The 22840-nt window shown below is 42.5% G+C and overlaps 1 protein-coding gene across 1 annotated transcript in view; it reads left to right on the plus strand.

Annotated features, from left to right (window-relative positions):
- Nucleotides 1-210: 210 nt before the first annotated feature.
- Nucleotides 211-22840, plus strand: part of LOC311522999 (mucin-5B-like) — a gene marked incomplete at its 5' end in the record, with an annotated part of 66515 nt that continues 43885 nt past the window's right edge. The window contains 13 exons of the mRNA XM_084632659.1: nt 211-292; nt 1943-2198; nt 5205-5319; nt 7769-7856; nt 11488-11630; nt 12104-12332; nt 12892-13017; nt 14045-14162; nt 17610-17748; nt 18343-18444; nt 20755-20824; nt 21036-21173; nt 21862-22026. Coding sequence (XP_084488785.1) covers nt 211-292; nt 1943-2198; nt 5205-5319; nt 7769-7856; nt 11488-11630; nt 12104-12332; nt 12892-13017; nt 14045-14162; nt 17610-17748; nt 18343-18444; nt 20755-20824; nt 21036-21173; nt 21862-22026 — 1771 coding nt within the window. The remainder of the gene's footprint in view (nt 293-1942; nt 2199-5204; nt 5320-7768; nt 7857-11487; nt 11631-12103; nt 12333-12891; nt 13018-14044; nt 14163-17609; nt 17749-18342; nt 18445-20754; nt 20825-21035; nt 21174-21861; nt 22027-22840) is intronic.

A 22840-nucleotide genomic window follows, 5' to 3' on the forward strand; every position in this document is an offset into this window, starting at 1 on the left:
CACGTGGTTGTCTTTTCAGAAGGTAATGTGAGCGCTCAGTCTTTTAAGCTTGAACCAGCGAGGGAATAATCAGTGAAGCTCCACCTTTCAGGGACTCTGCCATCAATGTTTTGTTCTCACGCCAAATTCCTGGACTATAAAACTGTGCCGATAAGCCAAGAAAAAAGCATTTCCCTGGGAGGTTTTTCAAGTTACCTCTTAGTAGGTGTGATGGGGAAAAAAAAGGGAGGGTCACTATGGATATTTTGCCTAATTTGGAGTTATTGCGAGAGCAAAACACCAGTGCAGATAGGTAAGAAAAATCTAACTCTGAAGTTGTTTGCTTAGATATTTACCTCTATTAAATAACAAATACAAATGTCAAATTAAAAAAACTTGGTTAGACTGAGATATATGTGCATGCTGTAAATCGCTTAGCACTGTGTATGTACACTACAAATGAACCTCATTTAAGTAATTAATTGTTTTTCTTTGCATTAAAAAGCAATTCATCTGCCATTCCATGGTTCCAAGATTAGTTGTTTAAAGAACAGATTTGCTGGACACAGTTTGTAATATAGAAAATGGTGACATCCTTTTTAATTGTCTGACTTTTATATAGTCTCTAGGGGAAATTTTTCTGCATGATGTCCCCCAGAGTTAATTGCCTGGTACCTGCACTGTAGTAGGGATTCTATTTTTCCCCCTACTGCACTGTTACCTTCTGATTCCTGGTTCTGAATGTCTCATAGCTTTCTGAGTTCATTTATTACACAAAGTTGATTGTGAATTCATGTGTTGGCTGCTGCAGGGTTAGTATTTCTAGCAACTCCACACCAACAAATGAGTAAAACCTACCTATTTTCCCTTGCCTCGTATGCAGAAAGGTGCTCTTTTATTCCACTCTACTCTAGTGTTACAAATGCCTATTACCAAATGCAATCTGTAAAAAAATACTGGCACCTTAGTGTGTTTTATTGATGCATCTTATTTAAATAAAATACATTTTGAATGCACCCCTGCTGATTCCCAGTTATGAATATTTCATAACATTTCAGAGTTCACAGAGTATGTTAAGGGCTGATTTTGATTTGATCTGTGATGTATATTGCTCGGTTAATATTACTGAAGGCCATCACACCAACAAATCAGGAAAACCGTCCCATTTTCTCCTGCCATTCCGCCAGGTAGGCAAAATGAGAGGCTTAAAGCATATTGCAGCAAAGTGTAATTTCCGTTAACGGAGAATTACACCAGTTTTGCTTAGCTTCGCAGTCTGAGGTTGTTTCTGAGATGTAGTTTCATACACAGTCAAAGAAAGTTTTGATGCGTAACTTTAGCATATGCAATTGAAAACTCGAGGGGTTCAGTCCTAAGTGGGGGATGAAGAAAAGGTGTCTCTAAGCATCACAAATTGGCTGCACAAGGGCCAAGGTTCTGGCCCAAAGTTTTTGAGATGGGACTGAGTTGTACTAGAAGTTGGAGGTCTATTTAAGGTCCAGCAAAAGTTTGTTTCTGGCATCCCTCTCAATGAAGGGAAATGTTTGCTGAGTCAATATTAGACACACTTCTGAATTTGAGTAACCTATGAAATGCAGTGTCGTTTAGAAAAGTTTTTAATTACAACCGGCATTTCTGAGTCTACTGCTGGAGGCAGCCATCTTGCTGAAAAGTGATGTTATCTGTGGCACTTGTTGGATGAGAGCCCGATAGAAGAGAGTGCAAACCAGTTTCCAACCTGCTTTAATACAGTTTAAGGGGAGGTTTACAGAGGCACCAAGAGCACTTAGGTACCTAACTCCAGCTGAAAGCCAATAAGAGTTGGATGCCAAAGTGCCATGGATGGCTGAAAATCTCCCCCTTAAATCTTTAAAGTGCCACTTCAATGGCAGGTGCTAGGCACTGTGTAAATAAAAGCCTCCAATACACACTGATAACATTACCCACCTATCTCTTTCTACAGTCCAGCGCCCTGCAGTCACCAGGAGTGAATGTTCAACTTGGGGCAGTTTCCACTTTCAGACATTTGACCATGTTAAATTCGATTTCCCCGGAATCTGCCACTATGTTTTCGCCTCACACTGCAATGACAGTTACCAGGACTTCAACATCCAGGTCAGGCGTAGTGACAAAAATGGATTTCCAGTCTGCTTCACTGCGACCATTGATGGAGTGCTTCTAGAGGTGAAAGAGTCAGGCATCACAGTGAATGGACATGAGTAAGCAAACATTTATTGTTCTCTCTGGACTATGTTGTTTGTTCTCCCTTTTAAGTACACTCTTGTATATTAGCAATGCATTAATGACCCTTCTGGACTTGGCAGATTCATCAAAGGAAGGAATAAGACATTCAAAATACCCCACATTATGCAATGTGTCTGTATACCAGGTGAGAGAGGTTTCAACCTGCACCCATCTGGTAGGTCAGCTTGTGCCACGAAGGATGAGGACTGACAGAGCTTGTACTGTAGTTTGTATCCTAGTTAGTGCAATTAAAGTCCTTCTGCCATTGAAAACTCTTAGAAAGTTATACAGGGACTGAGCCTTTGAGGTGCTGAACAATTTCTGTGAGCGCATCTCAGCTGCCACTGACCCTAATAGGAGATGAGGCACTCAGCACCTGGCAAGGGTTCCATTAGAGTTCATAGATGGTAAGGACAAAAGGGCCCCTTATGGTAATCTATTTTGATTTTCTACATAACACATACACATTTCCATCCAATTTTTACTGCAGTGTGGGATTAGACTAGGGTGACCAAATGTCCCCATTTTATAGGGACAGTCCCGATATTCGGGCCTTTGGCTTATATAGGTGCCTAATACACCCCATCCTGATTTTTAAAACTTACTATCTGGTCAGACCCACTGTGATGGGTTGGATCACAGAAAACCCCTTGGGAAATGCCAACTGATGTGCTGAGACTACTTCTAACCCATTTTCCCTCCCAGCCCAGGACTCCACAACCTTGCCTTGTTTAAGCCAAACACGCTTGCCTGCTGCAAACACAGACCCAGGTCTGAACCACGTCCCCCAACAGCTGCAGGTTTAACTGAAAACAGCTTAAGAAGTGTTCCTGTCTCCAGCACTCAGATGCCCAGCTCCCAATGGGTCCAAATCCCAAATAAATCCGTTTTACCCTGTATAAACTCATAAATTGTTCACCTTCTATAACACTGATAGAGAGATATGCACAGCTGTTTGCCCCCCCCCCAGTATTAATAAGTAAAAAGTGATTTTATTAAATACAAAGAGTAGGATTTAAGTGGTTTCAAGTAATAACAGACAGAACAAAGTGAATTACCAAGCAAAATAAAATAAAAGTCTATGCCTAATACAGTAAGAAAGTGATTACAGATGAAACCTCACCCTCAGAGATGTTCCAGTAAGCTTCTTTTACATACAAGTCTCCTTCTAGTCTGGGTCTAGCAATCATTCACACCCCTGTGGTTACTGTCCTTTGTTCCAGTTTCTTTCAGGTATCATTTGGGGGTGGAGAGGCTATCTCTTGAGCCAGCTGAAGACAAAATGGAGGGGCTTAAATAGACTTTCTCTTGTGGATGGAGACCCCCTCCTCTCTTCTATACAAAATCCAGCTCCAGGATGGAGTTTTGGAGTCACATGGGCAATTCACATGTCCATGCATGACTCAGTTTTTACAGACAGCAGCCATTGCCCACATGCTATCTTGAATGTCTCCAGGAAGACTTCTTATGTGGATTGGAGTCTTCCGAGATCCATTGTCAGTTAAGTGTTTCTTGATTGGGCACTTAATTTGCACATTCCTTTCTCAAGAAGCTGACCAAATGCTTTACTAAGGCTACTTAAAATCAAACAAGTACACAGCCAATATTCATAACTTCAAATACAAAAATGATACATGCATACAAATAGGATGAATATATTCAGTAGATCATAACCTTTGTAGAGATATGTTACATGGCACATGTAGCATAAAACATATTCCAGTTATGTCATGTATACATTCATAAGCATATTTCCATAAAGAATTATGGGGTGCAACATCACATCCACAATTAGGTGATGATCAGAATAAGAATTGAAAGACTCTTCCACAACTAAAAGCTCAATTCAGAAACTGTCTTCTCCTATTATGAATTATACAAATATAGTATTCATATGGCATTTCACCTTAAATGGTAACCTGAAATGAACTGCTAGCACTCTGTGGAGCATGGGGTAAGTATGATCCATGCATGAACCACTACTAAATACATTGACAGCCACATGTAGAATGAGCTGAATTTTTTTGAATGATTTTTCAAGGGCAACCCCCTGTAAAGTGCATTGCCATATTCTAGCACAGAGATGTCAAGAGCATGGGCAAGGGCTACACCTAGCAGAAACACTCACACCCTCCTTGCCAAGCAAAGATGGAAAAAGTACTATTGGCCGCTGTTTCTGTCTAGACATCCAGAAGTAGTGGAACATAGGAAAGAGCCATTAGATTGCAAATCTTAGTGACAAAAGGCAGGTGCATCTCGTCAATCAAAGGAGAAAAAAATCTGCAATTTCTTCCAGTTATTTCTCCAACCAAACAACCTACCCTTCCTGTATTGCTAAATGAAATGGGGCACCAGCATGGTCCTGGTATGTAAGAGAGGGTCACACTGTGGAAAAGGTTGAGGAACCCCTGCTTTGTCTTACGTAGGCTGAGCATTTGCTAGCTATCCAAACTCCTTTCTCAGCCAGGCATGGGCAAAGTGAGAGACTATCATCTGGCTCAGATGCAAAAGCAATATAGATGGCACTGCAGGCCAAAGCACCTCTGTATGTCCCATACCTCTTAAAGACAGTGGAGAGAGAATAGAAACCTGTGGTACCTCACATGGGGGAGTCCCCAGGGCAGAGAAGCAATGCCCCCCCAGTACTATGATATGGCTCCTCTTACTATCATGATGGATCTGATCCTCAGCTGGTATAAATCAGCATAGCTACACTGAAGTGAATGGAGTCAGTCAGTTTACACCAGCTGAAGATATGGCCCAGTATCAACAGGCTAATGGACAAAATACATTGCCTTGTGGATTAGGATTGGCAAACGGGCATACTGGACAAGATAAAAGAATGCATTGTGCATAAATGGAGACCAACCCTAACTTTTACATGAACATACTTATACCTTTCATTGCTTCAATTTGACTTCTTTTAATTTGATTTGGGCTCTATTTTATAGTTTGTTGGTTTTTTCTGCTCTGTTTTTTAGGATTCCACTCCCCTTCAGCTTGAAGAGCATTTTGATTGAAGACACCTGTACTTACTTCCAAGTCACATCCACACTTGGCCTGACTCTCAAGTGGAACTGGGCTGACACTCTCTTAGTATGAAGATCCAGTTAGTTGGTTTTCTTTTAGTGAATTTTAGTGCTGCTGAAAGGTGCTGGTTGACAGTCCTGGAGACTGTGGTTCTCTAATTATCCACATAATGGGTGCTTCAGAGATTTTTATTCCCTGCAACACAATTCAGAGAGTTAAAGAAGGGAATAGAACAGATAGAAAAAGATTGAAAAGTTGCTCATGTGGATAGAAGGCCAGCTTGGTATCCATATGGGAAAAGGTTCTACAGTCACATGCTAGTTCAAATTCTGATTTAGTCTGCTATTTGCCCTAGCCAGCAAGACGTAGAAGTGCTATGAAGTTTGCCTTTCAATCCAGTGGTGAAGAGGATAAGCCAATATCACTATCAAGTGACCAGAAGCTCATTCTCACCAGGGTTCCGCTGTTCCGTGAACATTTAGCATCCTGTCTAGAGTAGGACTGTAGTGCCTGAGATGGGGAGGGAAGAAGTTGCCCTACCATAGGATACTTGTATTATTGACCTAGCTGTGTAATATATTGCAATTAGTTGTTTATCTGGTAGGAATAGCAATTGTTAACTATTTTTCCTTTGAATTTGGACTGTCTCATATGAAGTTCTGTTACAGGTTTATTACTAAACAATAATGTTGCAAATATGTCTAACATATATTTACATCTTATAATACATTCACTTGTATTTGCAAGTTTACATATATGTTGTAATCTGATTTCTCCCCCCACCCTTCTATTGGGGTGGATCACCTTCACTCCTTTGTTTGATGTAGTTGAGTTTATCTAAACCAGGGATCGGCAACCTTTGGCATGCGGCCCGTCAGGGAAATCCGCTAGTGGACGGGATGGTTTGTTTACCTGCAGCATCTGCAGGTTCGGCTGATCTCAGTTCCCACTGGCCATGGTCCACCATTCCAGGCCAATGGGAGCTGCGGGAAGCAGCATGGGCTGACGGATGTGCTGTCCGCTGCTTCCCGCAGCCACCATTGCCCTGGAGCGGTGAACCATAGCCAGTGGGTGCTGCCATTGGCTGAACCTGTGGATGCTGCAGGTAAACAAACCGTCCTGGTGTGCCAGTGGATTTCCCTGATGGACCATGTGCCAAAGGTTGCCAATCCCTGATCTAAACAGTTTCTAATTGGAGGAGCTTGGGTAAAGTACTCCTAATTATTTTCCTGGCTTCTTGATCTTAATTCAATAGATGTTTCATGAGCATTTTTTATGCTCAGTAATACTCAGAATTTGTCCATCCCTTTTTCTAATTAAGCTGCAAGTATATATGGTCCATTCTACAGCCCTTATTCAGCTTTTTACTCAGGTAGCTCTCCACTGAAATCAATGGGAATATCCCTGAAGAAAACTGAGGTCCAAATACTACTCTCAGCCACCTTGGTATAAATCTATAGTAACTATAGATAGTCCAGATTTACACCATGTGACTGAGGGCAGATGTGCCCCTTCTTGTAAGGACCTCAGGATTTGGGCCACAGAGTGTGTAATGAGAAAGGACTTGTTAAGACCAAATGTATATAATGAAGAAAGCAACATTTTATATTTAACTGAGTCTTCATACTTTAAAGGTATTGAAGCAAATTATGTACTGTGACAGGGTCGGACCAGATGGCTATAGGAGAGTAATAGAAGGCAGATATATTAGCCCCAGGCTAAGTAGGTCCCCTTTCCCCGGGTAAGGTAACAGGGAAGATTCCAGAACAATCAGAAACCTTCTGGAGACAATTAAGACAGGCTAATTAGAACTCCTGCAGCCAACCAAGAAGCTGCTAGAATCAATTAAGGAAAGCTAATCAGGGCACCTGGGTTTTAAAACGGAGCTCACTTCAGTTTGTGGTGTGCGTGTGAGGAGCTGGGAGCAAGAGGCACTAGGAGCTGAGAGTGAGAATGTGGACTGTTGGAGGACTGAGGAGTACAAGCATTATCAGACACCAGGACGAAGGTCCTATGGTGAGGATAAAGAAGGTGTTGGGAGGAGGCCATGGGGAAGTAGCCCAGGGAGTTGTAGCTGTTGTGCAGCTGTTCCAGGAGGCACTCTAGACAGCTGCATTCCACAGGGCCCTGGGCTAGAACCCGGAGTAGAGGGCGGGCCCGGGTTCCCCCCAAATCCTCCCAACTCCTGGTCAGACACAGGGGGAGTCGATCTGGACTGTGGGTTCAGAAAAAACGACCAAGCTGAGGGCTGCCATGAAGCTCCAAGGCGAGCAAATCCGCCAATAAACGCAAGACTCACCAAGGTAGAGCTTTGTCACAGTACATTAAATAATGCTCCAAAAAATTAATAGCTAAACACTAAAGGAATGTGGCTCAGCTGTTTGTTTAGAGAGTTTCCTTTTGTTCAGACATACCATTCAACGTTTTCACAAGATAGAAGAAATTTGACACCTTAGTGCTTTTCCACATTGAACCACTTAAAACCCTGATCTTCCTGTTTGTTTTTATTTTGTAGCTGGACTTGGAAGATACATACAAGGGGAAAACATGTGGTCTGTGTGGGAACTATGATGGCAATGAGAAGAATGATTTGCATTTGAATGGTAGGAATTGGATATTATGTGTTCCCTAGAGTTTTATGAAGCATGATACAAAACCTAAAAAAACATTTTCATCTGGTTTGCTGAAAGGTACCCTGATATACACATTTTGACAAACCTAGGGTGACTTCTGAGAAACCTAAGGCTGATTCATGATTCTCGGGGGGTTGCAAACCTGAAAAGATTCACATAAAAACCCCATTGAACCAAAGTTAAATGCAGACCTCTCATATTGTACCACTACCATATTTAGGGTTGCCAACTTTCTAATAATATAAAACGGAACACCCTAGCCCCACCCCTTCCCTGAGGCCACACCCCCATTCACTTCATTCCCCCTCCCTTGGTGGCTTGCTCTCCCCTACCCTCACTTGCTTACACTGGGCTGGGGCAGGGGGTTGGGGTGTAGGAGGGGGTGCGGGATCTAACTGGGGATATGGGCTCAGGGGTGGGGACAGAAATGAGGGGTTCAGGGTGTGGGAGGGGACTCCAGGCTGGGGCAGGGAGTTGGGGTGTGGGAGGGGATGAGGGCTCCATCTGGGGGTGTGGGCTCTGGGGTGGGGCTGGGGATGAGGGGTTTGGGGTGCAGGAGGGGGCTCTACATTTCGGGGGGCTCAGGGCTGTGGCAGGGGCGTGGGGCTCAGGGTCAAGGCACAGGCTTACCTCGGGTGGCTCCCAGTCAGCGGCGCAGCAGAGCTAAGGCTGGCTCTCTGGCTGTCCTGGCTCCACACTGTGCCCCAGAAACGGCCAGCAGCAGGTCCAGCTCCTACGCAGTGGGGCCAGGAGGCTCCATGCAGCTCTCTTGCCCGCAGGCACCACCCCCCCCCAGCTCCCATTGGCCATGGTTCCTGGCCAATAGGAGTGTGGAGCCAGTGCTTGGGGTGGGGGCAGCACATGGAGTGCCGTGGCCCCCCTGCCTAGGAGCCGGACCTGCTGGCTGCTTCTGGGGCACAGTGTGGTGCCAGGAGAGGTAGGAACTAGCCTTCATTAGACCTGCAGCATCGCCGACCGGACTTTTAATGATGCTGACCGGAGGCGCCAGGATCCCTTTTCGACTGGGTGTCCCAGTAGAAAACTGGACACCTGGCAACCCTAAATATTTCCCCTTGACAGTAATAGGTTCGAAGGTAGTTGCACTTTCATAGTAGGGATGGGTAGATGTTCCTTCCCTGACAAGTCTTCACATTTTCATGCTCTTACAATTGGGAACCAGTGTGATTTTGCATTTGTATATTGTTAAAAATAATCAACAGTGATCCATACTTTCCGGAAACTTCAGTGAGCTGAGGATAATGTTTGCAAAAACCATAGTGCAAGCTACTGTGCTGGAAAGAGGCCAATGCAACCCTCAACTCTGGCCCCTATGCTCCCTCTGCTTCTGAAAATGGAGGGGAGCCTGCACCCCTGGATCAGTACAGAAGGGGAGCAGCAGGGGGAGCATCCCCCGGCATCATGCTCCACTCCTGGATGTTCCTCAGGTTTGGGCTTTGCAGGTGGAGTTCCCAGGAGGATTCTTTTCCCTGCCAATATCTTTGCAGGAAGCAAATAGAGTCTTCATTAACTTAAAGTTCATGCCCTGCGGTAGTTCCAGGGGCACACAGTGATTGGGGAAGCCCCTTGCAGTATGGCTCCTGCAGGAGCCATGCTATCTGAGGCCTGCAGCTACTCATGGGACCGAACAGCACTGAAGAGGCAAGGGTAGGGTTGCCAACCCTCCCTGTTTGGATGGGAATCTCCTGGAATCGGGCTCAACCTCCCAGAGGCTACTGAAGCCAAAGCAGGAGATTTTAGGTTGCTAAAAGTCCGGCGGCGCAGCGGGGCTAAGGCAGGCTCCCTACCTGGCTTGGCGCCGCGCTGCTCCTGGAAGTGGCCAGCATGTCCCTGCAGCCCCTGGGGGTAGGGGGTAGGGGGCTCCGCGCTCTGACCCTGCCCTGAGTGCTGAATCCACAGCTCTCATTGGCCAGGAACTGTGGCCAGTGGGAACTGCGGAGGCGGGGTGCCCACAGGCAGGGGCAGTGCCCACAGGCCTTGAGGCATCCCCCAGGGGCTGCAGGGATGTGCTGGCTGCTTCTGGGAGGGGCCTGCCTTAGTCCTGCTGTACCACCGACCGGGAGCCGCCCGAGTTAGGGACCACCCAGCCGGAGCCTGCACCCCTCACTGCCTCTCGCACCCCAACCCCCCGCCCCAGCCCTGAGTCCCCTCCGGCACCTAAACTCCCTCCCAGAGCTTGCACCCCCACCCTCTCCTGCACCTCACCCCCCTGCCCCGGGCTAAGCCCAGAGCCCCCTCCCACGCTCTGAACCCCTCAGCCCCAGCCCAGAGCCCACACCCCCTCCTACACCCCAATCCCCTGCCACAGGCTAAGCCCTGAGCCCCCTCCTACACTCTGAACCCCTCGGCCCCAGCCCAGAGCCCACTCCCCCTCCCGCACCCCAATCCCCTGCCCCAGCCCAGTGAAATTGAGTGTGGGTGGGGGAGAGCAAGCGACAGAGGGAGGGGGGATGGAGTGAGCGGGGTGGGGTCTCAGGGAAGGGGCGGGGCAGAAGGCAGGGCAAGGGTTTTTGGGTTTGTGTGGTTAGACAGTTGGTAACCCCAAGCAATGCCCCTCTCTGTGGTAGCACTGTGCCTCCATTGGATCCTGAGGGATCTGCATGTTTTGGGGCTAGAACACCCCAATCTCCTTCCATGGGAAGGGAACATCCCTTCCCCCTGACTGAAGGAATTCAACAGAAACTCTGAGTTGAAACCGAGTGTTACCTAGACACAAAAGCCAGAGTGGTTGAGCAAAATACCTTCGTCATAGCACTGTTCTCCAAACCATTTTAAATTAGGAAATAAAGGGTTATGTCCAAACAACATTACTTTCAAATCCATTCTGGGCCCACACTGCACATTGACAGCATCGGCAGTGCTCACAGCCTGGATCAGCCAAAACCTTGTGGTGCTGATAGCTCCTGGGTACGTGAGAAATGTGAGGATTTCAACTGCACTCAGTCCCTGAAAAGGGGAGAAATGAAAGGAACCCTACGTGTACCCGTTACCAGACTTACATAACCCTATCAGGCTGATGTGGGGAACTTCAGGATTCTGGGTAAAACTTTCAACAGCACCTCAATTCCATTTTCAGAATTGCCTTAGGAGCCTAAAGACAAAAGGTTCACAATGGCCTACGTGATTTAGGGACCAAATTTACATTACTTTCCAATGGGACTCAGTCATGTAGGACCATTTTGAAAATTTCACCTTAAGTCTCACTGAAAGTCAATGAGACTTAGGCACCTAAGCCACTTAAATACTTTTGACAGTTTTACCATTTAGTTCAAATAGGCACTTAAACAGTTGAAACCCCTTAAGACTGATGACCTTTAAGTGAAAGATCAAAGTTCACTTTTAAAAAAAAAGACTTACCAGTTCCTAATAAAAGTGTTCCTTATTTCAGGATTCTAACTCAATAGGAATGATGTAAATCTGTCAGTCCCTATATTTCAAGTGTCTGGGTTATATTAAATAATTTGGGTAAAGAACATGTTGCCCTAGAGCACAATAATTAAATATGTCTTCACAATACAGAAGCAGAGCTGAAGATTGGTTCTGCATCTGATTGGTATTCAGGATGAACTTGGGAATTTTCCAGGTTATAAACTACTCCCGAGGCAGTTTGGAAACCTTCACAAAGTAGAGGAGCCTACAGAAAAGTGCCCTGATGTAGCTGAAGATGAAGATGCCAAAAACCATAAAGGTCACGTTCATCATCAAAAAAATAAATGTAGTAAATATGTAAGTGTGTGCGGCCAGTGCCACAGTAAGTATAAACTTCCCTGAAATACAATAAAGTACAATTCCAGAGGTTATCTTGAGGCAAATATTATATAAACAATGTTCAAAGAATTAAAATTCTTCAGGAATCCAAACATGAATCAGAGCCCAAAATGAAGTTGTAAGAATCTGCTGTTATAGCATTACAGATGTTTATAGTGGAAAAACGCACATGAGTGAATTACAGCCTCCAGTCCAAGAAGAACAGCAAATGAGCACATCAGATGTCTGGCAGGCCTTTTCTGTGGGCTTAGTGATCATGGGATAGATCCTCAGCTGGTGTAAATCAGCATAGCTCCGGAGAGTTCATTGAAGCTAAATGATATGATGGTCTCTTCTGGCCTTAAACTCTCAGACTCCGTAAGTCAATGGAGCTACACTGAAGATCAGGCCCCAAGTTAAGATGTGGATTATTCCTTTTTCTTTCATTATAGATATCAAAATGCAAGAAACTCCTAGCCCATCTTGGGAACTGTTCCAGAGTGGTTGCTTTTGATGAGTATGTAGCCACCTGCACTGGAGACATGTGCATCTGTGCAAAGAATTCTTCTTCTGATTCTGCTTTGGTTTCCAGCTGCATATGCAGTACCCTTAGCCAGTATTCCCGAGACTGTGTCCTGAACGGGGGAATCCCTGGGAAATGGAGAACCAAAGATCTTTGTTGTAAGTAACTACAGAATTTGAATTCAGTAACCAATTCAGTTGGCATCCAAGAAAAAATTTATATATCCTTAGCAGTATTTATCAGAGAAGGAAACTGCAGTGTTCCTTTTAATGTGTTTTATAAGAGCTTCTGAAATTATGTACTTTCATAAAATTCTCTGTTTAGAATGATTATTCCAAGAATTGAGCAAGTTAACTAAAGGTTAATAATGCAGGTATTTAGTCCAAGCTTCTGAGTGTGTGTGATGATCATCTGCCTGACAGAGCATGGTACAACAGTGACTACTTCATTTTGAGAGTGAGTAAACAGTGAATCATTAGTGTAAATAACATTACAGTCTATAATGCCCTCCAATTTAAAAACTGCGAGAGCTGTTGGCTCATAAAACCAAAATAACCATATACTTAACTGGTTCCTAAAGTGGATAAAATTATACTAATGCTCTGGATAGAACATTTTATAACCAAGATTGTTAGTTTCCTTTGGAAAATGATAAACCACATTTAGAACATTGATTTAGTACATTACCCTCTACAACTGCTTCATTTGGGTTTGCAGTCCAAGAATGTCCAAATAACCTGGAATATATGGAATGTGGAAACCCCTGTGCCGACACATGTGCCAATCCAGAGAGGAGCAAGATTTGTAAAGCCCCATGTACTGATGGTTGCTTCTGCCCTGCTGGTAAAGTAGCATCCTTCTTATAACAGGCCCTGCTTATCAAGGGACTAATGAGGAGATACCTCTTGTTGTTCAGTGAAAGGCATTTTTCTTCATTAAAATGTGAACCTACTTAAATAAAACTGTAGACAGAATTTTACATTCCTATGTCTGGAAAACTTGTAAGTAGATAGATAATAGTTTGTGTCTTACAAGTTTGCATGAATTATCCCAGGCAGTCATGGAATATCCAGTATTGACTGACGACTAGGGATGAACCAACAGTTTCTTATAACAGAAGAATGGATTAATGTAAAGACTGGTTTGAATTACATCTCTTTCTCCTGGTCCAGTCCTCTAAAGGATCAGGTTCATTAAAATGGAAAGGAAGACAGGAGGGTCACTGGTGTAGAACCAGAGAAAAAGGCAAGCTCTGGTTGGGGAAGGAGCATGGAAGGAAAACCTGTCTCAATGGGGAGAATATAGGCAGAGAAATGTTGTGTGAGCCTGGATGGGTAGTCAGGCACCTCCATGGTTTCAGTTAAGATTTCGATTTGTGTCCAAATCACTGGGAACTTACTCTTCCTGAAGTCAAATACAAAAAATGTGTGTGCAGATGCAGGCTTGCACATAGATAACTGGAGGCTGGCTTGCGGCCCTGAAGTTCTTTTCTGATTTCTGAACCAGTATTAGAAATGGATGGAGTCTGGATCATAATCTTGCATTTGGCCCTTTACAATAGTGCCACACATGGTGTCACTTTTCAGCAAGGTGACAATACACAGCCTCATGGGATCAGAAATGCACATTGCAATTAAAACCATTTGCACTTTAGCCATGGTGAGAAATGCCTCCTATCAGCTAACAGATGAACTTTCAGAATGCTACAGACAATGACCAAAAAGACATTATTTTCCTTTAAAACATATTCACCCCAAGCCAGACCTGCAGAAATGTCCAAGTATGATGTATTGTGTTTTCTTACTTTTTCAATTTTCTTCAGTGTCTTTCCCCACTTAAGAACTATTAATTAGCCAGTGTTTCTGAACAGGGACTATTCTTGATGACATGAATGGCAACAAATGCATCCCCATTGACACCTGTCCATGCATGTTTCAAGGCAAAGTCTATGCAAGCGGAGGGTCCTACTCTACGCCTTCACAAAACTGGTATTGTTACAATCCTAATTATATTCATGTAGCAAATGCATTTATTAGTAAGCACTGATGAGTTAAATGTCATTGTCTCCACACCCCGGTCCTAATATTTGTCTTAACTAAAGATAGTACTGATACAAAACTTAGGATCTGATCACCACCACCCACTGTCAGAGTGAGATCTGAACATCATGTAGTTTTGACATTAGTTGGGAGTCATTTGCAGATACTGAACCCGAGACTTCAGAATCTGAAAGCATGAGCCTCCCCTGTCTGAGATCAAGGATCAGGTCTGTTAGCTTGGAGGCATTAGCTGACTCAAACTTCTATGTGGTCTAGTCACTATGGTGGGACAGTTACACTGTGTTAGTGTGGGTTGCATTCACAATTAGTTCCTATAGAAATAATGGTCTGCTTCAAAACCCTGGATCTAAACCCCCCTGAATGTTGAGAATGTGTTGGTCTGGGTCCAAACTTTGCAGCTTGAGCCAATCTCTAGTCTTCACCTTAGAAGGTTTTCACTGAAGACCTGTCATGTATGCTGTTTGCCAGTTTTCATTTTACTCTTTTGTTCATCATTCTAGAGTCCATTGAGAAGCTCAACAAACAGGTTTGTTTTTCCTGCTGGCATTGTCTTTTCCTATTTGCAAAATTTCCCTTTATCCCTAGTTCCTCATAAAGTCCAAGCAATATGCCCATGTTTTGCTGGTTTCCTTATATGTGCATAGCTTTAAGAATGAAGGTTGCCTGTTATCTTGAGTTCTCCATACCTGCTGAACAGCTGCATCTGCAGCACAAAGTAGTGTAGGTCCTGCATACAGACTCTTTTATGTTCTCTGCAACACTGGGGAAAGAAAGCTATTGATTTAGAATCTGTAAGATATTTCTCAACTAATTATAACATCCTGGGTTTTGAAATAGTCAGTGTCCCTTTCAAGGGCCTGAATTAAAGCCCATTGAATTAAAGGAATCATAGCAGTGTTGGGCTGGAAGGGACCTCAACAGATCATCTAGTACATCCGTGTGCACAGAGGCAGGACCATGTATACCTAGATCATCCCTGGCAGGTGTTTGTCTAACCTGTTCTTAAAAGCCTCCAATGGTAGTAATTCCACAACCTCCCTGGGCAACCTATTCTGCTATTTAACTATCTTTATAGTTACAAAGTTTTTCCTAATATCTAACCTACGTCTCCCTTGCTGCATATTAAGTTGATTACTTCTTGTCCTAACTTCAGTAGACATGGAGCACAATTAGTCACTGGCCTCTTTATAGCAGCCCTTAACATATTTGAAGACCATTATCAGGTCCCCCCTCAGGCTACTTTTCTCAAGATTAAACATGTCTCCAGTGTGTCCACATCTTTCTTAAAGTGCGGTGCTCAGAACTGGACAGAATACTCCAGAGGAGGCCTCACCAGTGCCAAGTAGAGCAAAACAATAACCTCTCATTTCTTATATATGACACCCCAGAATGACATTAACCTTTTCCACAGCTGCATTACATTGTTGGCTCATATTCAGTTCACTGTGATCCGCTATTACCCCCAAACCTTTTTCTGCAGTACTACCACCTGGCCACTTATTCTCCATTTTGTATTTGTGCATTTGATTTTTTAATCCTAAATATAGTACTTTGCACTTGTTATTGAATTCCAGCTTGGTATTGTCTGCAAACTTTGTGTGCGCGCTCTATGCTATTATCCAAATCATTTATGAAGATATTGACTAAAATCAGGCAGAGGACAGATCCCTGCAGATATTTTTTTCCAGCTTGACTGGGAACTGTTGATAACTACTCTCTGAGTACCGTTTTCCAACCAGTTATGAACCCACCATATACAGTAGGTTCATCTAGCTATATTTTCTTAGTTTGCTTATGAGACAGTCATGAGAGACTTCATCAAAATCAAGATGTATCATGTCTACTGCTTCCTCCCTATGCACTAGCCCAATAACACTGTCAAAGAAGGAACGTAGGTTAGTTTGGCATGATTTGTTCTTGACAAATCCATGTGGGCTATTATTTATTCAGCCTATTATCCTTCAAGTGCTTACAAATTGATTGTTTAATCATTTGTTCCAGTATCTTTCCAGGTATAGAAGTTAGGCTGACTAGTCTGTAATTTCATAGGTCATCTTTGTCCCCCTCTGTGAAAGATAGGTGCTATGTTTGCCCTTGTCCTGTCCTCTGGGATCTCACTTATCCTCCAAATAGCACTTGAAGATAATGGTTAATGATTCCAAGATTGCTTCAACTAGTTCTTTAAGTACCCAAAGTGAATTTCTTTCTATTAATTTCAGTAAGCTTTTATTCTTTCAGGGCCTGATGATGCAAAGCCTTATACATTTGGGAGGAGCATTGCATTCAATTGGTAGCTGAGTAACAAACTAACTAGAGCTGGTCTGAAACTTTGCATTGAAATGTTTTTCCAACCGAATATGCCATTGTGGATAGAAACTGACACGTTGTTTAAAAAATGTGTCAATTGTCTCTAAAAAGAAAAGGAGGACTTGTGGCACCTTAGAGACTAACCAATTTATTAGAGCATAAGCTTTCGTGAGCTACAGCTCACTTCCTCAGATGCATATCGTGGAAACTGCAGCAGGCTTTATATATACACAGAGAATATGAAACAATACCTATTCCCATTCTCTGTGTATATATAAAGCCTGCTGCAGTTTCCACGATATGCATCTGAGGAAGTGAGCTGTAGCTCACGAAAGCTTATGTTCTAATAAATTGGTTAGTCTCTAAGGTGCCACAAGTCCTCCTTTTCTTTTTGCGAATACAGACTAACACGGCTGCTACTCCGAAACCTGTCAATTGTCTCTGACATTCCAGTGGCAAAATAATATTTCTAAATTTAAAAAAATATTGTTTCTGAAATTTTTGTTTGGGGAGTTCCAAAGCTTTGTTTCAGGGAATTCTGAAATTTTATTCAAACTGTTTCATTACAACATGACAAGAAAACTATTTGGTCTAGAAAGGAAGATAATCAATCAATCAATCAATCAGTATTAAGTAGCGGCTGCAACTGATTATTTTAAAAATGAAATGAAATAAAAGTAATAGACTATTTCAATCATTATAGTCTGTCACATTATGATGTGTGAGTTTTACACTAGTGCATGTTATGAAGTAATGTAAAAATAAAAAATATTATAAAATAAAATAAAATTCAAAACAAAATTTCAGAATTCCAAAATGAAATTTTTCCAATTTGGAATTTCTGTTTGGCAGGAAATTTTGAAAATACTTGTTTTTGTTCTGATTCAGAATGGATACAAATTTCAAAATGTTGAAATTTCCGATGAAATGGAAATTCTAAGTTTCAGTCAGCTCTACTCACAAGAGGAAGAAGATGTGACTGATTTATACAGACATCTGAAGTTTTGGACACAGATGATATCTCGTTACATGTATTCTGGTTATAACTGTTCCTGTTTTTTTTTATAGTACCTGTGCTGGGGGCCAATGGGTTTGTGTATCTCTGCCTCTTTCTGGAAATTGCAATGTGAAGGGAGGATTCCACATTACTACGTTTGATAACAAAGAGTTCATTTTTCATGGCAATTGTCATTATGTCTTAGCTAAGGTATGAAAAATAGCTTCTTTAATTTCTCAATCTATTTAGGATAAAAAGTTAAGCTATGTTAGAGCTTTATTGCCTAATTTGCTCAGATGGCTCCTAATCTAACAAAGCACTTCAGCATGTGCTTAACTTTTAAGCATGAGTGGTCCTATTTGTTACCTCGTAACTCTGGATCCCATCTGCTCTGTGCTTATCAGTGGGTCCTTTCTGCATCAACACATTTTAAATAAGTTTTAAAAAATATTTATTTTTCTAGTGGACCTATTAGCCTAGATTTCCTCACTTTGTCCTGGTGGACAATTGTCTGGCAAAGGAAGGTGGATGAGCTGGCCTCTTCTTCTCCAAAGACCCACCTCCAAGTAGCCCTTGAAAAATAGATTAGTAGCAGATACTGAAGGAATGGACCATAAGGGAAAGGTTAATGGGCATGGTTTTGAAAGTGGGAGTGAAAGATAACATTTTGCAATTGTAGTTGGCATGCCTGGGTCCTTTCCCATTTCCCTGTAAATGTTTTAGGGATCTATTCTCCCCACTGCTTGCTTCTTCATTATATGATAGAAAATGGTTCACATACCTGTTTTTCTGGCTTCTTTTCAGGACATTGGCAGCAGCTTTGTGGTTGTTGGAGAGATCATTCAGTGTGGGATATCAAGCACTATGACTTGCCTGAAGAATGTATTAGTCACATTAAGAGCCCTTGTAAGTCATTGGTAACTACTTAGGTTAAAAAGAAATGTAAGGACCAGGAAAGATCATCTGGCCCACCATGCCTGCACTTTTTCGGTTAAATGTTTGTAATATTCCCCTACAAAATCAGAGCTCCATTGTGCTAGGCTCTGTATAAAAACATAGGAGGAGGCAGTCCTTGCCCCAAAGATTTTACAGTCTAAACAGACCAGACTGATGAAGGTTGGGAGAGGGGATGTAGTATTGTCCGATTTGATAGATAACTGTGGAACACAGAGACTGAGTTAACTCAAAGCCACACAGCAAGTCTGTGGGAGAGACAGGAACCAGACATAGATCTCATGAGTCTCTGTCAGGTTCCTTGATCACAAGACCATTCTTTCTCTAACCCGCATGCTTTTTGATAATCCACATACTCTCCTACTCCAGGAACAAATCATTGAGGAATTATTGAATTCATTTGTACTTTTTGCTTCAATTATGTTTCCTGGGAACTTCCTCCAAACTAAGTCAGGCAACTCTTATATACATATATGGGGTGGGGGTAAGGCAGAGCCACCAAAAACAAATCTGAAGTATCACCACCCTTGCAGCATTCCTTCTTGACTGTTTTGAAGGGAAAAGGGAAAGTGGCTTGAATTCAGTTTTATGGGTCTCCTCTGGTAATGTAAATCAACCTAGCTCCATTGAAATTCATGGTGTTACACCACTTTACACCAGCTAAGGATCAGGTCCATATGTTTACCAGCTTAGTTCTACAGAAATCCTCTGTTTTCTCCTAGGTTCCTAACTTTTGAGATTCTGCCTCTTGCATTTTTCACAGTGGTAAGAGGTTCAAAAAGGATCTCTATCAGCCTTTGCAGTCCTTTTCATAATTTTGAGTATTTCTACTTCAAAAACATCTCCTCTTTTCCAAGAAATAAAAAGAAGCCCAGGTCCCTTATAACTTTCTTATCAATAAGATTCTTGAGACCTGACAGTACCTTTGTTACCTTGTGCTGTATCTGCTATTGTCAAGGTTCCTCCCCCACTCTGAACTCTAGGGTACAGATGTGGGGACCTGCATGAAAAACCTCCTAAGCTTATCTTTACCAGCTTAGGTCAAAACTTCCCCAAGGTAACAAATATTACCCCCGTTATCCTTGGAATGGCCGCTACCACCACCAAACTAATACTGGTTACTGGGGAAGAGCTGTTTGGACGCGTCCTTCCCCCCCAAAATACTTCCCAAAACCTTGCACCCCACTTCCTGGACAAGGTTTGGTAAAAAGCCTCACCAATTTGCATAGGTGACCACAGACCCAAACCCTTGGATCTGAGAACAATGAAAAAGCATTCAGTGTTTTACAAGAAGACTTTTAATAAAAAATAGAAGTAAATAGAAATAAAGAAATCCCCCCTGTAAAATCAGGATGGTATATATCTTACAGGGTAATTAGATTCAAAAACATAGAGAACCCCTCTAGGCAAAACCTTAAGTTACAAAAAAGATACACAGACAGAAATAGTTATTCTATTCAGCACAATTCTTTTCTCAGCCATTTAAAGAAATCATAATCTAACACATACCTAGCTAGATTACTTACTAAAAGTTCTAAGACTCCATTCCTGTTCTGTCCCCGGCCAAGACGACTACAGACAGACACACAAACCCTTTGTTTCTCTCCCTCCTCCCAGCTTTTGAAAGTATCTTGTCTCCTCATTGGTCATTTTGGTCAGGTGCCAGCGAGGTTACCTTTAGCTTCTTAACCCTTTACAGGTGAGAGGAGCCTTCCCCTGGCCAGGAGGGATTTCAAAGGGGTTTACCCTTCCCTTTATATTTATGACAGCTATAATCTCCTTTGCGGAGTACAGTCACCATAACAGCACATCGTTTTCCAGATGGAAGGCCTGATCCCGCTCCCCCTTTAGCCTATGGCAAAATTCCAATTGACTCCTCTGGGAACAGAATCAGGCCTGATGTCTGCACAGTGCTCTGAAGATGTAAATTTCCCCTAAGTAAATTTCCTCTATTGTCCTCAAAAAAGTTAAGTGAGACACATGCTGTCGAGGATATTGCTTAGGGTATGGGTTCTCTTTTTTTCCAGTACAGCTCTCAGAATTTTTCAGTGTTGCTGCACAGATCCCTGGACCACACCATTCACCAGATAATATCAAACTGTGTTATGGGGCGGAGGAGTCTTCAATGGTATTGATTTATTAAAGACCCTCCCTTCTGTAAGCAAGTTTCGAAGGCTGAAGCATGTCAGAATGTGACACCAATTCCATCCCTTTCTTTGATATGTGATTGTCATTGTGGCATATTTCATTTTCCATTTGCAGAATATCCGACTCTGTTCCTGTGGAAACGTCTATATCAATAATTTCATTGCGGTGCTGCCAATAACTAGAGGTAAGTGTTCCTTCTTCAGTGTTCACATCTGCCCCAGGTTATCCCACAGCTGCCTGCTGCAGGGTTCTTGCACCTTCCTCTGAAGCATCTGTTTCTGGCCACTGTCTGTTCAGTGAGCAAGCAAATGGAGGTGTACATTTGTAGTCCACTCTTCACATATATGCAGATTTGTGCATATTTTCTTGGTAAAGATATATTTATGTATTTTTAGATGGCATCACTATCTTCAGACCCTCTACATTCTACATCAACATCTTGACCTCATTGGGAGTACAGATTCAAGTGCAAATAAAACCCATTATGCAGCTCTTCATAACAGTGGATGACTCTTACCAAAATCATACATCTGGTACAGTATATTATGCTCTTGATGTCTACCCATATTATAATGGTACATCCACCACCCTTCCTGTCCAAATTACTTGCTTCCATTTTGACCTTAATGAATTGAGAGCCATATTGAAATACCTTGCATGCCTCCAATAAAAACTTAAAGTCTAGGTAGAATTGACTAAATCCTTCCACTCTGCTGAGGTAGATAAATTGAATTTCATATTGTGTGGTATGTGAGAATCTTTTGAATTATTAGACTATAAAGGAAAACTGGTTAAGATATTGGGCCAGGACTCAAGGGATGTGGATTAGATTCCTATATTTTCGACAGACTTTCTGTTACACCCTGGAAAAGTCATTTGACCTCTCGGTACCTCTGTTTCCTGCCTGTAAAAAGGGGTAATATTCTGTTTCTGCAACTTTTTTTGCCATTTCTTTAGTCTGTAAGCTCTTTGAGACAGGGACAGTCTCTCACTGTGTGTATGTACAACACCAGTCTCTGTTGGGACTCCTTGGTGCTACTGTAGTATAGATAATAAAAATTATACCTTTAAAAAAGTGTACTGTGTGAACATTAAATATGCCAAGCAAGACAAGTCTCCTACTTCCTGGATAGAAACCTAGAGCACCAGAGAGCTAAGCTCATCCCTCTAAATCTCAAAACCCTATTTATACCATTTGATTGTGATTTATCCCCCACCCAGGTCTTTGTGGCAATTTCAACAACATCCAGATTGATGACTTTCGAACAATTAGTGGAGTTGTGGAGGATTCAGCTTCAGCCTTTGGTAACTCATGGAAGACTAGGGGCAGCTGTCCTGATGTTGAAGACAACTTTGAGGACCCTTGTGCAAACAGTGTGGACAAAGGTACTTATTCTCACTGATGTTCCAGAGCTAAATGTCTGTTGTATTTTGGGTAGCCTATAATGCTTTAGAAAACTTTTAACCAGGGAGTTTATGGTCACAAGAGCTTCCTGTCTTCCAGTGCTATTAGAAGAGAGAACACAATGGTTTCTTCTGGAAGTGGATATAACCTAAAAAGTTTGTTCTTCCATGTTTAAAAGGTGGTAGTTTTGTTTTTAAAACAGAACAAATATACTAATGCAGAAAGATGTGGCACTTTCCATTTGATTTGATCACTGATTAATTTGAACCCCAAAGAAGGTGTATTAGACTAAAGAACATTAAAGACTAAAAATATATTGTTATTAACATTATGCTCCATATCTTCTGCTGATATAAATTGGCATAGCTCCACTGAAATCAGTGGAACTACACCATACTACACTAGTTGAGGATCTGGCCCGATGAGCCTCACAGAATCATAGAAGTGTAAGACTGGAAGGGAACTTTGTAAGTCATCTAGTCCAGTCCCCTGCACTGAGGCAGTTCTAAGTATTATCTAGACCATCCCTGAGAGGAGTTTATCTAACTTGTTCTTTAAAACCTTCACTGATGGAGATTCCACAATCTCCCTAGATAATTTGTTTCAGGCTCAACTACCCTTACAGTTAGGAAGCTTTCCCTAATGTCTAACCTAAATTTCCCTTGCTGCAATTGAAGCCTATTACTTCTTGTGCTGTCCTCAGTGGGTAAGGAAAAGAATGTATCACCCTCCTCTTTATAATAACCCTTTAAGTGTTTGAAGGCTTTTATCATATCCCCTTGCAGTCTTCCCTTT

The sequence above is a fragment of the Lepidochelys olivacea genome, assembly GCF_965140295.1.
Source record: "Lepidochelys olivacea isolate rLepOli2 genome assembly, chromosome: 6".
Taxonomy (NCBI): domain Eukaryota; kingdom Metazoa; phylum Chordata; order Testudines; family Cheloniidae; genus Lepidochelys; species Lepidochelys olivacea.